Here is a 16643-nt window from a genome sequence, read left to right on the forward strand (position 1 = left end):
AAATATTTAATGAATATTCATCCATTAATTCTCCCCATATTTCCGGAAATTAATATTTGTAGATGCTCTGCAAGATCAAATTCGAGTGTTAATTATTGGACCTCCTCGTCGAATCACCCACCAAGTGCTCGGAGAATTGATTCTTGTTGTAGTGGCAAATGATGCAAAGACATCTATCTCATCTGCGATCGCATGACCTTAGTCGCATATGATCGTCCAACCAGCCACAACGAATTTAATAGGTCAATTATCCTATTAAGTCAATCAATATTAGAACCAAGTCGATATTAAGTATCACGACCGTCTAATTTTTGGGATGGGATAGTATGTCAGCATATAAGATATTGATTTGATCTTACGAAACCTCATTTATTAAAATTTAAAGGGATAATTAATTTAGATATTTTATTTTTTTAAATATATATTTAAAAAATAATTTGAATAAATAATAAAGGAAAACTATATTTTAAAAGTATATTATGTGATAAATTTATTCTTAATTTATTCAAAAGTGAATACATATTTTTTACTTAATAAAAAAATGAGTATATAATCTTACAAAAATAATTTTTATGGTCTAGATATATATAAATAACTAAATATAATAATATAAATGAATTAAAAATAATATTTAGAAATAAATAAATAAAATTTAACCTAAGTCATATTAGTAATCTTATAATTTTAGATAATGTCATAAATTACTTTTAAAAAAAATAAATTATATTAATATTTCATAAATGTTTATTCTACCCTAAGATAGATTAATCAAACAACAAACTATAAAACCACTCATGCAAAAAAAAAAAAAACATTCTTTGAGTAAAAATAATAAAATATCAAATAAAATAATAAAAAAAATCCCACTTAACATATGCCTTTAAAGAGCGTGCGCATATTAACGGATTCCTGTGACGTGATCGCCGCCGAGTAACGATACGCACCACGATCTCCGGTCAGATCCTCGAGGAATCGGTCACACGTGTTCTTTCGGGCCTAATTGGCCTTATTACCCCTACTCGTCGTTACCGTTACCATATCGATCTCCTCGTCATTACTGCGAAGTGTAAGGGTATAGGAGTCAAAATATGGGCTCGTGGGTTGGCCCGCGGACCGAGGAGAACCTGACCTTTAAAGGTAGGAGAAGGCCCGAACGCGAAAAGCGAACGAGAGCCACTGAAGGCAGCGCGCTCCATCTCTCTATCCTCTCTCTGCACGATCGAAAATGAGCTTTCAGGTTCTCCGATCCGCTTCGAGGACGGCGAGGGCTTTCCTCTCGTCTTCGCGGACCTCCGCTGCTCCCTGCCGTGAGTTCTCTCCTTTTTTTGCGCCCTTTGCACTGGAAATATCTTTTGCCTTTTGCCTTTCCTTTTCGATGTGCTGTCCTTTTTATTTGATCTTTTCAAACGGAAAAGCTCTTGTCTTGATTCCGTTTCTTCGGAAGATGTGCAATTTGATTGCCTTCAGACTAACATTTCTCGAAAATTTATCGATCGGGTGTTGTTTCTTTCATCCAATCGAGGATATGTTTAAATTGCATTTTTTGGTATTTTAAGCGGAAAGATTATTTTTTTATTACTTCTATTCGAAAATGTTGGAATTTTATTGTTGCGACGCGTACTTTAACCTTAATTGTCGACTAATTTTTCCATCGAATTAGAAAAATGGAAACTTGGGTTAAGTTTCGTCTTCGACAGTTCTCGGGTTATCCTTTCTTTGTGGTAGAGTTTGTTTTTTTTCCTAAACTGGTTCATATCACCCTGTTCCTTTCGGAGCTAATTAACATCACATTAAATCAAACGTTGTCCTTTTTTCTCTTTCGATTCCGTTACACATTTAGTAGAATTCAAAGAATTATTTGGAGGAGCTTCAGGCAAAAAAAAAAAGGAATTAGTTGGAGAAGTGCACAAGTACCACTTTATGTTTGTGCTTGTATGTACTTCCAGAAGGCCAATTAGAGTCCCAAAAAGGATGTTTGTCACCGGCGGCAAAGCCACACCAGGGCCAAGTGAGGACATGGCCACCCTGGCTTCTTGGGATTTGAAAAGGATCCATTCCGAGCATAGATATATAGTGCAGCTCTACTTTCACAAATCCCCCCACATGTATGTTCAATTTCTTAGTTGTTATGTTCAAAGGATACAAAAGTGGACACCTTGAATTGAAAGAATACCTTGAATTGAATTAATTAAGGATTTCTTTAATATCATCTTGCTTTTCAGAAAATTTGAAGTAGGAAAGACATGATCTGAGGTCGGATCGGAGCCTAATTTGCATGGTCCGAACCATAGATCATGGCTCATTGCTTGACTGCTCCTTACAAATACTTCGTAGTCGTTTGCTTGTTGACATATTGCATCTTTTATCACAACCTCAGTACTTTGATCTATATCTAAATATAAAATGCTCAATCAAATTATTAAACTGCATTTGTATCTCCAAAAGATGTCTGGTAGCAACCATTTAATCGTAAGGGAACCAAATTTATATATTTAACAGTGATGGGACTTTGATTATGAAACTTTATGTTAAAAGAATAATTTATTTACTAATAATTATTACTGGCAATAGATTTTTTCGTTTTCTCACAAACAATTCTCGATTTTTTTTTCCATTAATTCATTGTGCTTTATGAATCATTACCCTCTCAAATAATGAATTCTGGTTTTGCTCATGTTTGTTATGGCAGCCTTATTGACTAAAGAAATATTTGTTGATAACTTGATATACGATGAACTCTTAAGGTCTCCCTTTCAATCTTGGGCAGTCATGCTCAGTTTGGTTTCTCGGGGTGCATGTTGGTTACTTCTTTGTTATTTGTTGTCTATAAGCTTTACTGACCTTGTTCAAATATATAAGAAAATAGTATTCTCATGCAGTTCTCATAGCTATTCAAGAATATGAGACGGTTCATCTGAAAAATTCTCCTAAGTTAATTAGAATTACATGTTGTGCCTTTCTTTTTATCTCCAATCATGTACATACTTAGGTACTCCAACGTTAAGCCTATGAGATTTTTTTCTACATAGAGTGGCGCACAGCAGCAGCAGCCACCGCAACTGTGTTCAGAGGTTCAGCACGTTCTCTATCTTCAATTTGTGAAAGGGCTGATTACAAGAGCACATCCAGAGGATGGGTTTATGGTGCCCTTTCCATTCCTGCTGCAGGTCAGTGATTGTATGTAATCAGCTGGATTTCCTCTCATTTAATGTTCTCCCTTATGTAGCTGATTCAACCTAATAATGGTACTTTCCTTGGTCTTGTTCTGTGTGCATTTTCTTCATTTTGCTTCATATATCATATTGTTGTTTTCTGAGAACTACTTTTTAAACGTACTCTAGCCAACTTTTTACTAGAATTTTCTTCTTTGGTTGATTGGTTCTGCATGGGAGTTATATCATATGGGTTTGGGCAAACATGAGATCTTTGTATTTTGTATTTCAGTTTTTTTCTCGAGGAAGTGGTATGTTACAGCTTCTTCTTTTGTCCTACATAGCTACTTATAGTTGTCCGTGTGACTGATGTTTGTACATTCAAATTTCTTTCATTGCAGTATACATGCTACAAGATCATCAGTTACATGCAGCAGAGGTACAATCTTCAGACAGAAATTTCTCAGCTAATGTTTCTATTCTGTAGCTTGGCATTACTAATCATGGTTTTTTATATGCTTAAGCTGGAGAGAACATTCATTGCAATAAAGCCTGATGGAGTGCAAAGAGGGCTGGTACGTTGTTTTTCAGATATGGCTTAGATCTGTACAAGATAAAGACTACTGTATCTAACTTTTGCAGCCAATGTTTCACTTATTTGTTGAGTTCGAATATTGCACTAGATTTCTATTAGTTGTACTACATTTTCTATTTTTAGTGTATATCATCCTGATCTTTCAAGGAACACAATATGTCTTGTATTATAAGTAGGGAAATACCACAGTGTTTGAGGACACCAATCTTTCCATAAGAATGTTGGCTCAAAAACAACTTGAAGTTATAAAACTGCTGGGAAGAATATTGTTGATGGAAGAAAAATACAACAGTGGAATTTACTATACAAGAATTAATCCTACAAGTTAGAGCTTTGTGCATCTTCCATCAGTTAAATGTATGTACCAACCTCTAGGTTTGTGATATATCTTCAGCAGAACAGTGTACAACCTTTTTGTAGATGTTTGAATAAGTTTGATAGTACAATGTTTCTCCAACCAACCTGATTGTTAAAAAAAATTTTATCTTTCATTTGCTAATACAAGTATGTTAATTCTTAATTGTTGATATGAGTTTATTAGTTGTACACATCAAAGTTCTTTCTCCGCCAGGAATATTATACTCTATTCTAATGCACTGCTAATCACTTTCTGTTTGTATGATCTATGAGATTATTTTCTGATTGGGTTTCTCTTCCCTCTTGTGCATAGATATTGTAGTATACCTGATCAGTGTTTATTCTTCAGATTGCAGAGATTATATCCCGTTTTGAGCGCAAAGGATTTAAGCTTGTGGCAATCAAGATTGTGGTTCCTTCCAAGGAATTTGCAGAGAAACACTACTATGATCTTAAAGAAAGACCTTTCTTTAATGGCCTTTGTGACTTTCTTAGCTCAGGTCCCGTGATTGCTATGGTAAGATAATATAAGTGATGTTATTTCCCTTAGACAAAGGTTTGGAAACTAAGTTTATTTCACTATTAATTAAATTGTAGGTTTGGGAAGGGGAGGGAGTCATAAAATATGGTCGAAAACTAATTGGTGCTACTGATCCACAAAAATCTGAACCTGGCACAATCAGAGGTGATCTTGCTGTTGTTGTTGGAAGGTACGTCTTACAAACGCCTTTTATCTGCTTCTCATCTGAGACCCTTTGTGATATAAGCACTTCCATGGCTTATAGCCAAAATGAAGAGGTAATAATAATTTGTAGTTAGTGTACAGATATCCTATTTTATTAGTTCATTTTTGTAAAGTTGGTCAAAATCAAAGTATATACCCTGTTAAGGGAAAAAACAATTAAGATTCTATTTTGTTGGCAACATTTCGAATGCAAAACCTCTACTGTTTTCCTTTCTTCCTTGTCAGCTCATCAAGCTTGATATTTGTCAAGATTGAAAGGAAGTTGTCTAAATAAACTTATTTATCAAATGTATATTGTCTTAAAACAGTTAGGTGTTCCAAGTGAGATATTTGGATGGTGATGCACATTTTCTAAAACTGTTAAAGTTCCCTTAGTAGAAATTTGGTCGAAACAGTAAGAATGATCCAAAAGGAGCAAGGGGGACACCGCAAATAATGAAAAATCATAAAAAGCTATCTACAATTCGGACATGTTTGATATCTTGATTATTTTCTTGGAAGAATAACAACCCACAATTTATTCTTACTGGACCATTTCCGTATGCTTTTGCAAGTTTCCAAATCATCGTGCTTATGTGCTGGAATATATTGAGAGATACTTTAGGATTTCTAATATGGATACTGATAGTGTTTTGTTGTTCCAGTAAAACTGATGAAAATTTGGGAAAGTTGTTTTAATCTTCTTGATTTTTTTTTTTTGTTTGCAAGATGCATGTGGTTAGCATAGGAAGGTTTCTTATTTATCAGAAAGTGGAAATTGATATCAGATCGAGATTTAAATTTGTCGATACAAATTTTATGGAGCACCATATGACAGGATGTAAACTGTATCTACAAAATCAGTGGCAAAAAAATTTTGGTGGAATGTATGCTGAATTTTACTGGATAGTTCTTCAGTTTTCTGTATGAAACATGCTACCTACCCTGGCAAAAGTTTATGGGCTTTGCTCAAGTGAAGTAGCACTCGAGAACCTGGGAATTTTACTTCTGTGGTAGTGCCTAGTTGTCGCTAGAACCACCTTTTTGCCTTGAGATAACTCACCCTCTGAAACTGGTACTTGATTCTTGTGTTGGCTTCCTGTGAACTCCGTTCAGATCATTGGCTGGTGAAATGAATTGATTTCTCAATTTTTTGCTTGATCGACATGTTGCATTATTGCCCAATCAATATGTTCTGCATCGATCAAAGCAAACTCAGTTGACTATTTGACTTGATTTCTTAGTGTTACTGCTTGATCGATGTGTTGTGCATCATTTTTCTTCTTCTCTTTTAGTTTATAAGAACTCGTTTCACCTTTTTCACATTTGGCAATGCTGTCAATGCAGAAATATCATCCATGGGAGTGACGGGCCTGAAACAGCCAAGGATGAGATTGCTCTGTGGTTCACTTCAAGCGAGTTGGTTTCCTACACTAGCAATGCTGAGAAATGGATCTACGGAGTCAATTAATCAATCTCTATACCTCCTCTTTAGTTTTCTTTTTTCTTTTTGACATTTTCATGAACTAGCAGATGCTGCAACTGCAATCAAAATTTTCGATCCACAGAGCGGGCGAAGTGCACTGCAAGAAAAAAAATGTCATTAATAAGTCATCATCGTCTTGAGATGAGATTCTAAAACTACTGAAATCTTTCTCGGGAGCTGTAGAATGTTAAATCTGGAAATGATAAGCTGCTCCATTGGCTGCTGTACTGTTGTTTAGATACATGTTTGGAACTGTAGTGAAAAGTGATCTTATGCAATGTAGGTGAATGTTGTTAATTACATAAGCTCTGTCGAAACACCGAAACAACCTTTCCTCTGCTTGTAGAGGTAAGATTGTGCACATTGAACCTTTCTAAACCCAATATTAGCAGTCCATGAGATTTTTGTTTGTGCAGGTGAATGATCAAGGTCTCTGTGAAATTGGACTTTGCACAGCATTGAAACCCAAACAGATCCATTGAGGCAGACAAGTAGTTTCTCATCATGTAGGAACCACTACTGGTTCAGGTCCATTTATGAGGTAATAAAACAGTGAGTGGTATTGAGGAATTCCATAGGTACAAGTGGTAGCAAAACAATTAATCTCTGGCATTTGATGTCATAAAGCATGTGTTTGTGGAAATGACAAAGGTTATCCAATTATTCAGTCCAGCACAAATACTAACATCCAATATCTCAAGGTGCAGGTAATCAGTACAAGCAACATATGATCCACAGAACTGGTGAGAGTTCAAAGGATGCATAGCATGAGAAGATAACTGAGTGATTAGATTGTGATGCTCGGTCTTTTTGGATCTTTTCCACATCAAGGTTGGATTTAGTTATCATCATTTTTGTAGTACCATCTCCTTCCAATCAACTTTGGCTCTCTCTCTCTCTCTCTCTTTTTTCTTTCCCCTGCGTAATCCTGCTTCTCTTCTTGATCCTTCTGTTCCCGGGTGGATCGATTTCGGCTACAGTTTCATCCATGTTTTCAGATCACTTCTGCATCATCAACTTCAGAGTTCACCAAAAAGCTAGGAAATGCCAGTGTCAAGTCCCTGCACTTTCAGTGGTTTAGAACTAATGGTTTGCCATTATGCAGACGGAACAAAAGAAATCAAACATCCACTATCATTAGATACATGAAATGCATGTTTAGATCGTTAACACAAGCGATATGCAGCAGGAACTTGATCAAGTAGGAAAAGTAGGGAAATTGTATGATTCCATATCACTTTTTGAGGGCACCCGAAAGGATTCGCCTCCTCTTTCCTTTGTCTTCCTTTTTCTTCAGAGAGTAACAGTCCATTGCAACCTTGACGATTCGACGACGGACGCCAGAGTAATGGATAGTGGTCGAACAACCGCATGTATGGAACACAGGAAGTGGCAGCCGCCATGGTCGGCCTTTTGCTCGTGAGGCGGATTCTGATCGCAGGCACGCGTCCGACATGATCAGATTGGGTCTCGTCGACAGCGTTCCGATCGTTGACGAAAAGGTCAAAATGCCGCTGAGATTGCCTAAATCACGTTTGAAATTTTGTTCTTGTTTTTGATATGACGATGTTTGTCCAAGACAACTTATGCGATCAGATTAATTCAAGTTTCCTTCATAGAATATATGTTATATTTTCAATATGGTGATTGGTGTCACTTTGCGATAACCGTTTACGTTCGAATGATGAATCATAACAATATATTATTAGAGGGCTAATTACATATTAACTCGTAGTTAATTATATTTAGCATCCTAATATTTATAAATATTTAATATTGTTTCTACTCAAATCATCTGTTAATAAAAATACTACACGTATTATAAAAAATAATATTAAAATAAAATTTAAAAGATAATTTTACAGCTCCTATGTGTCATTGCCAGTTTTTTCCTGCCCATTGGCATCTCCCTACACCCAATATCTACCGTGCACAACTTTCCACCACCAACATGAGACCGTTGTGCCCTTGCCGCTTTTACCTTAACCTAAAGGACACCCTCCTCTACGAGCAAGTTGTCGATAGTTCTCCCATAGGAGTTGAATCATTTTGCTCACACATACTCCCTCTGTCTTCACGACGGCATGTACATGCCTGTGCCTTTGATAGAGTCCATCGTGACGACACACATCAACTTCACAATGTACTCAAGCAAGTCTCAACTATCAACGAACATTGTTGGAACGACACGAAGGAGCATCACGTAGTCGGTGGTTGACTTGACGATCTCGAATTCTGCAACAAGGTTGATGTCCATAATGTAGCGAGTGTCACCCCTGACGATCACGTTGATATACTCATGGTGGTCGCCAAGAACTCTATCGGTTCTCATCAACCCGCCATTGAGTTGCCCTCCGACTCGACCAACATGGCCTCAAGCGAGCGCCTCCGGTGTTCACCCCGAAGCCCCTCCTCCATCTACCATTACAACATACTCCCATTTGATCATGGGTTTCGATCATCCCTCACATCTAGATGCTGCTCGACCTCATTGACTCGTTCTAGGCCATGCTGACTCGGTGGCGGGAGAGCTGACATAATCTCTTATGGCTACCACGAGTACATCGACATGATCACTAGGGGCGGGACCCACTACATCATGGACATTGAACTTGTGATGCTTCTCTGCGTCCTTCCAACAATGTTCGTCGATAGTTGAGACTTACTTGAGCGCGTCGTGAAGCTAATATGCACCGCCACAGTGGAGTCTATCAAAGGCACAAGCATGCATATGCCGCTGTGAAGGCGAAGGGAGTATGTGTGAGCAAAATGGTTCAGCTTCTGTAAAAGGACCGTCAGTGACGTGCTCACGGAGGAGGGTGTCGTTTGGGTTACGGAAGAGAAGAGACAACAGGGGCACGGTCTAATGTTGGTGGTGGGAAGCTATGGAAAGTATATGTTGGGTGCAGGGAGATGCCAGTGAGCAAGAAAAAGTTGGCAATGGCATACGGAAACACTCTTTAAACTCTGTTTTAGTGTTATTTTTCACACATAAAAATCTCAATATAACTTTCGAAATAGTAAGGACCGAAATGTTAAATATAACTTACTACTACAAGAGTAATATCTTGCTTACGATGCATCTCATTAGCGTGATGGATGTACTTGATGAGTTTGAGAGCTCACGAACAACAATATTGGAAATATTTATTAATGTGTTTGCCATTATAAATTCATGATACATGTCCAATTTATTTACCTTTATCACTTTGGAGTGTAACTGAGCGAAGTCGAACCGAGCTTTGTGTTTGAAATTGGCTCATTATGCATGAATCTTTGTAAGCTCAAACATAGCATGACTTAAGTTTCAAGTCCTCGACTCAGTTCTGGTTTAATGCTGATCAAAGTCTCTTGGCTCAATCTTTATTTCATCAATTAAACTCAAATTACTTGGCTCAATTATCCCATACTTAATAAACATAGACGAGGCTTACTGGCAAACATTTCGAGCTACAGTTCGACATAGAAGTGGACAAAAAATTACTACTAGTCAGTACCCAGTGCAGACAACAATGGCAGTGCAGACTGTCAAATAATTAAACATCTTATGTTTCAATAAGCTGACATGAACAAAGCAACAGACAAACAAATAGGGATTATGGGTCTTTGTTCCAGATTCCATACTTTAGTATGAGGCATGCATCCAGATACACTCTGGGATGGCTCGAAAACCCGAGCAAGCAAAAGTCACAGAAACCAGCGTGTAAGTTCTTTTATTGTAACAAATATAGCGGAAGGGAAACACGATAGTACTGAGAGAAAAAGATCCACAGTGTTACTTGGTCCACCAAACAAGGAAGTCCTTGCGCCTATTGATTTTCTTTTGAAGTTGGAGGACGCCGTAAAGTAGAGCCTCAGCGGTTGGAGGACATCCAGGCACGTAGATGTCAACAGGGACGATACGATCACAGCCGCGCACAACAGAGTATGAGTAGTGATAGTACCCTCCACCATTTGCACAGCTGCCCATGGAAATAACCCAGCGTGGCTCAGGCATCTGATCATAGACTCTGCATGAAACAACAGGAGTGGGCAACATTTAGAGGACTGCCAAGACCCAAATGACGAGAAGATTTCCCAGCAACACAACAAAATATCCTCATCCGCACATTTAAGTTCCAGTAATTTCTAGGCCACAGAAATGGCAAGGTATGGTATCGTTTGCTACTCTTTAGTATGATGATCAGAGTATCAGATTAGCCCTCAGAAAACTAAAATCTCGCAACAGGGCGTTACAAACCAAAACTTTTCAGACTGGCTAACATGTTACATCTTTATTTCTGATTTTTTTCCCCTCCTTTTCTGTCCATTTTTATTCATGTTCCCCCACTATTCATCTTAAATCTGCACTAGAAACCAACAAACTGAAGTAAGATTTTAACATAAACTTTTAATATCAATCCATTTCATATCGGAACCTACATCAATTGTCATCCTATCACTTAGTAAAGCTAAAAGCCTTGTTCTATTTCCTTAGCTGCTCTCTTTTTGTGCATCGACCAAAAACAAGGTATAATCTCAATTCTGTACCAATACTAGCTGTTGAGTATGACTAATATGGCATCAAATACCATAGTGTACCTGTGTGTCAGACCCCTACAACCCATATTAAACCATACACTATTCTATCAATAATAAATCAAATATATTATTAAGATATATTAGGAAGCAACAAAAACGTATCCATAAGAAACATCCAACAATGCATGAAGTTAGCACATGATATATGTATTACACATATATCACAAATATATAAATAAAAAACTTGTGAAGACATAGATTTAGCAAGTATACAAGTTGAACTATGTTAGTGGGGAGGCTATTACCACCTAAATGAATGTTGTACAGTCTAGGAACATAGGCCTAAGTCTAAAATGTCATATAATTGAAGAGTAATACTACACTGTTCTCACGATCTTTGGTATTGATAGACAGTGTGCCAATACGGAATTAAACTAACAATAGTTGTGACATCTCAGTCACTAAGTTTACTTTTAGTACTAGCCATTATTTTGGTATAGTAGACTTTGGGTTGTTAAGAACCTTTTCTTCACTGTAACAATCCAAAACCAATCTGTATATTACTTGAAGTCCTTCTACCATTATACTTGCCACACTAAAGCTCATAAAACACCTATAAAAACTCTCCACAAACGTTCAGCTTGCAGAAACTATTCATGAATTTAAAATCCATAAACGCACCATATTGCTCAAATTAAAAGATTAACTATAACAAGATAAAGTTTAATGTTCAGGCCTTCATAGTATCTTTTTTTTTTTATGGATGTTGACAAAAATGAAATAATAATTTTTTTTTTTTAAGTCCTCTTCAGACAAGTTTGATAAATGCTCCCTAGACTCATTCCACTTTTAAAATTATCTTGCATGCCAAAATCGTACTTTACCACTTCTAAACAGATACTTGGTTTGTTAACATGGTTATGAGGCAAAGAAGTCAGAAGTTTAACAATTATGTAGACATTGTCCTGTTTCAATCATAAACGTCTTATAATCATTGGAAGAGGCAAAGAATAACTCGAAATGAGCACAAAACAATCAGATGAATATCTGAGTATCATAAACAAGGCACTACAACAATTCAATCTGAAAAGGTATAATAGGCTTGCAAGTTGCAACTAATAGAAAATAAACAATAAACACAAGAAATAAAAGAATGAATGCAAGTTTTACCAACTTCAAAAGCTAAAACCATAAGGCTTCTCATTATTTTTCCGAATGAACCAAAATGAAATTAAAAAGAATGGATAGGTGACAATTGTTTCCTTTATGTGGATTCCTAGACCTGATGCATACACCTTAGAAGAAACCTTAAGCACAACTAGGGCCAAGAAATAACACAATTAATAGAAAAGTCCTCTGCACTCTATCAAAGTAAAAAAGACATGTACAGAAGTGACATCCTGATTGCACTGCTATAATCATTCTATCAATTTTCCATCAAGATGTTCTATAGGATTGTTCCTGTACAATTTAAACTTAAAGGAGCAATCTAAGCTTAACAAAACAACTTAGTCGATTTGTAGATTAAGAAGAATGGCCTTTCATTCTGGTGATATATTAGACATTGAGCAACTAAAACAACTTGATCCATAAAGTCTGCGGCACATTCAACCAAAAGGAGAATTACCTTTAGGGCAATACACAAGGAACAATCTCCTCATATGTAGCAACTCATTTTTATGTATCCAAAAGGACTTAAAGAGAACTGATTAGTCCTGAATAATTCTCTAATTGCATTCCTTGTTAGAAAGCTCTCATATCCTTCTTCAATCCCTTGTCAGTTCAAAATTTTTCTGTTCAGTATTTTTCTAACTAAATGTCTTCTATGTCAACACATAAAGCATTCATTTCACATAAACGAATTTACTGATCGTTAAAATCTTGTACAGATGCTAACCTAACCTAATACCAAAATTTGCAACCTTATTGCAGTCTGGCTGCCATTCATGAACCATGTCTACACCAATAACCATATCCCATGTCTCCTTAAGTGCATTTGAGAACTTCATGACAATCATTGAAGCCATGTCACTGACCAAATATGTATATTACGACCAATTAGGGGAAATCAAGCAGTTATAGGAACCTATGCAAGTCTTGCTCTCGCTTACTATGATGGGCAACCAGATATTACCTTCAATGCAGCTAAAAGAGGGATCCAAGTTGTGCAGAAAAGGTCCACTTGTGCACCTCGCAGTGAACAATTTTCTTGATGAGAGGGAATTGGAGATTTCATGATCTCTAACTATAGCACATCAATCATCCAGTCTTTGACATTTAAAACAGTGAATACTTTATTCATGGGATTTGAGTTTAGTTAATTCTTCTTTATGATCAGATATAAGAGATCATGAAAACATAAATAGGACTTCTCCATTTCCTATCTTGATTATGATGGGAATGTAATTGATGCTTGTTCAAATCAATAAGATCAGAATTCCAAGGATTGACATGCAGCGATTCTACAGTGAGGAATGGATCCAGCATTTTAACCTTGTTTCCACTTTCATATCTCTTGTTCCCGTCTTCTTTAGTTGCAGTTATTACTCATTTTTCATCTTATTTTAAAGTTTCCAGTTCAAAGGTAGATGCAGAATGAAACTCTATATTGCGTTCTGATTTATTTCCTCCACTTGAAAATTGACTGCATAAACTAAAGTTAGCAACTGGCCATAAAAAAAACCATCTATTCCTTTCTTAAACATCTCCTAGATGTATCCTAGCCCATAGAAATCTGAGGTATATTCAACCTTATCCTGAACCTACTGTCACTTTTACTGAACATGTTACACTTGAACCCTGTTGCTAGAAAATCATGATGCCTTAATTTCAGCTCCAAAATTTGTCAATAAGCCATAGATTACTTAATGGTTGTTGCATATCAATTCCTCCTTGAGTGTTCAACTTTCATGACGTAATATTAGTTGAAACTCAAATATAAATAGGAAAATAAATATTTGTTCAATCGTTGACGACTAGTGAACTTAAGTATTTGCAATCAAAATAATATATTATATCAAATTTCCTAGATAACAAACCCCACGAGGCCTAAAGCGACAACAATTATCAACAAAGGAAAAAGATCAAGACCATATTTGTTGCTCAAACTAGATGATCTAGGTCTAGATGCATCAGCTTACAACAACTAGGGTCAACAGTTTGTGATCTTGAGTAGGTTTCCTCCCAGCAAATCCTTAAGCCTTATCAACAGTCATGTAAGACTAACAAGATCAAATTTCGATAGAATAATTGCAAAATTATCATCATGGACTTGTCTCCAACTCAATAATACCACCAAATAATAACATAATATCTTAAAATTCCAAAAACCATAAATTGAGATAAACATGTGGAAGATAAAGAGAATAGAACAGAATTTGTTTTCCTTACTTGCGCAGGGCAGGGGCCATTTTGTTAGTAAGGGTTCCGGCGACGATCATACAGTCGGACTGGCGTGGGCTTGGCCGGAAAATGACGCCGAATCGATCGAAGTCGTAGCGCGCGGCGCCGGCGTGCATCATCTCGACGGCGCAGCACGCGAGACCGAAGGTCATCGGCCAGATGGACCCGCGGCGAGCCCAGTTCATCAGATCGTCCACCTTGGAGATCACGTACTCCGCGGTCTTGGAGAGACCCGTCGGGGAAGACGCCGAGGGGGGCGGGGCCCGGGCATAGGGGGCAGGGGAGGGGGAGGCGCCAGCGGCGGTGGAGAGTGGAGCCACCGCGGGGATCACGGCCGCACGCTGGGCGGACAGGAGCGCCTGGCGCGCGGTCCGAGGCAGCAGAGCCATCGCATCCAAGGATTAGGGTTCGCTCCGAGGAGGCGAGAAGATTAGCGAATCGTGGGAGTACGGGAGGAGGGGATGGGGAAAACGAATTAATTTGAAGGAAAATGGACCGAGCAAATGTATTTTGACGAGACTACGTCGGGTACCGGCCTTGTGATTGGATCTACTGTTCGGGACCCACGTTAAGCCAGCCGAAGGCCACGCGTGTAGCTCAAAGCGTGAGACACATAGGTGAAAGAAAAGTCATAAATTATTACCATAAACCTATTTAATAAGAAACGTCGAAGCCATACCATCCCAGTCTACTTAGTGGGGTCCACAGTGGAACTCAACCATAGACAATGAGTGGTCGAGTAGAGAGGAAAACTGAGTTGTGTGTGATCATCAATGTGTATAAAAAATTTATTTTGATAAGATTAGAATATTAAGATGAATATATGAATTTAATTAAAAAGATGAATAAAAAGATACTCATAAATAATTTGTTATGACTATGATAGAGAGTAAAATAAAAAATATTTAAAATGATATCGATATATGCAAAGAGATCTACGAGTGCCATGGTTAAAATGGATAAGACAGATTGGTTTTCGTCATCCTAAGAGAAACAGACAAAAGATTAAAAAGAAGATTCTCTCACAAACTATAAATAAATATATTATTATTTCGTACTGAGGCAAACGATTGGTAAGAGACTCATGTAATTTAAATTCTTTTTTCCTTGTGCATAAAATTTCATATCTTATTGTTTTATTTAAAAAAGAAATGAAATTATTGCAAATTAGGTGCTGTGGTGTAGTGGTTATCACGTTAGTCTTACACACTAAAGGTCCCCAGTTCGATCCTGGGCAGCATCATTTACATTGATTTAGTACATTCTTTACATTTAAACTTATTTTTAAATTTCATATATATATAATTTCACATAATATTTTTTAAAAAATAATTATTTTACCCTCGTCGACTATCACATTTTGCCCTCTCTCGAATCTTAGTGAGCCCTCGCACAAGGGTTATGGGTAGCATGGTGAGGGTTTGTCCTCTCTCAAATCTTAGTAAGCCCTCGGACAAGGGTTATGGGTAACATGGTGAGGGTTGCATGCGGCGATACAAGGTGAAGGAAATAGGAGATCCAAGAAAAAAATATTTTAAACAAATTTACTATGGATTATTGATCTTTTCATACATAACGGTTACTCTACCATAATTTTTTAAAATTTGAGACATTCTCAAACTTAAGAGTTTTTTTTTCAAGAATTTATTATATATACATATATATATATATATATATATATATATATATATAATGCTCGTAAATTTGAGAATTTTCTAACAAATGCCTCAACTTTAACAAATTTTGATAAAGTACCCTTTTTTTCTTTTAATAATTATTTTATCCTTGGCCTTTGGAGAGTTCAAGATTGCTTGCGCTTGTCGATTGCTCTTATGCTCTCATGTTGTCTTGCTCAAGCATTCAAGTTTTGGATAGCGAGTGGTGACAATGTGCCCATTCCTTTTCGACGAGAGGATTGCAAGCAAAGTGTGTAAGGGTTGAGTCGATGGAGGCAATGACAAGTAAAAAAAAAAAAAAATAGTATTTTTTAAATTTGCTAAAGGTAAAATAACTTTTTATCCTTATTTTAGGGTAATTTTCAATCAGTACCCTTGATTTTATTTTTCTCCAAACAGCATCTTTAGTTTTTAAAATATCCAAATTACCCCTCAAATTTTTTTCCCATTTATAGTGTTTTGGTTTGTGATAGTATTTTTGACTTGTTATAATGTTTTTATTACTATAATAAAAAAATATTATAAGATTTGCTTGAAAATACTATAAATAATCTAAATAAACTATTGACATTAACTAAATACAATTGGGGGTGAATTAGTATAGCGGTAAAAATTACGACTTCAAAACTTTGTTTCAATTAAAACCGTTTCCAATGTAAAACCATTTCGTAAAGGTAATACTTTGAAAGCGTACATAAGAGAGTAGTTGATGTAAAGAGCAAGTAAGGAG

General features: G+C 36.7%; 2 protein-coding genes and 1 non-coding gene across 3 annotated transcripts; 2 read left to right on the forward strand and 1 right to left on the reverse strand.

Moving 5' to 3' along the window:
- Positions 1-1149: 1149 nt before the first annotated feature.
- Positions 1150-6537, forward strand: LOC135613058 (nucleoside diphosphate kinase 3-like). The gene is made up of 7 exons (XM_065110035.1): positions 1150-1307; positions 3030-3167; positions 3554-3591; positions 3677-3727; positions 4454-4621; positions 4702-4814; positions 6176-6537. The coding sequence occupies exons 1-7, from the start codon at positions 1226-1228 to the stop codon at positions 6297-6299; spliced, it is 714 nt and encodes a 237-aa protein (XP_064966107.1). The 5' UTR covers positions 1150-1225; the 3' UTR covers positions 6300-6537.
- A 3310-nt stretch (positions 6538-9847) lies between these two features.
- Positions 9848-14700, reverse strand: LOC135613096 (uncharacterized). The gene is made up of 2 exons (XM_065110116.1): positions 14226-14700; positions 9848-10324 (listed from the first exon to the last, which is right to left on the reverse strand). Exons 1-2 carry the CDS (start codon positions 14624-14626, stop codon positions 10090-10092), a joined length of 636 nt encoding a protein of 211 aa, XP_064966188.1. The 5' UTR covers positions 14627-14700; the 3' UTR covers positions 9848-10089.
- Positions 14701-15407: 707 nt separating this feature from the next.
- Positions 15408-15480, forward strand: TRNAV-UAC (transfer RNA valine (anticodon UAC)). Its single transcript has one exon. It is a non-coding gene; the product is annotated as a tRNA-Val (tRNA).
- The last annotated feature ends 1163 nt before the right edge of the window (positions 15481-16643 follow it).

Source organism: Musa acuminata, chromosome BXJ1-1, assembly GCF_036884655.1.
Source record: "Musa acuminata AAA Group cultivar baxijiao chromosome BXJ1-1, Cavendish_Baxijiao_AAA, whole genome shotgun sequence".
Taxonomy (NCBI): Eukaryota; Viridiplantae; Streptophyta; class Magnoliopsida; order Zingiberales; family Musaceae; genus Musa; species Musa acuminata.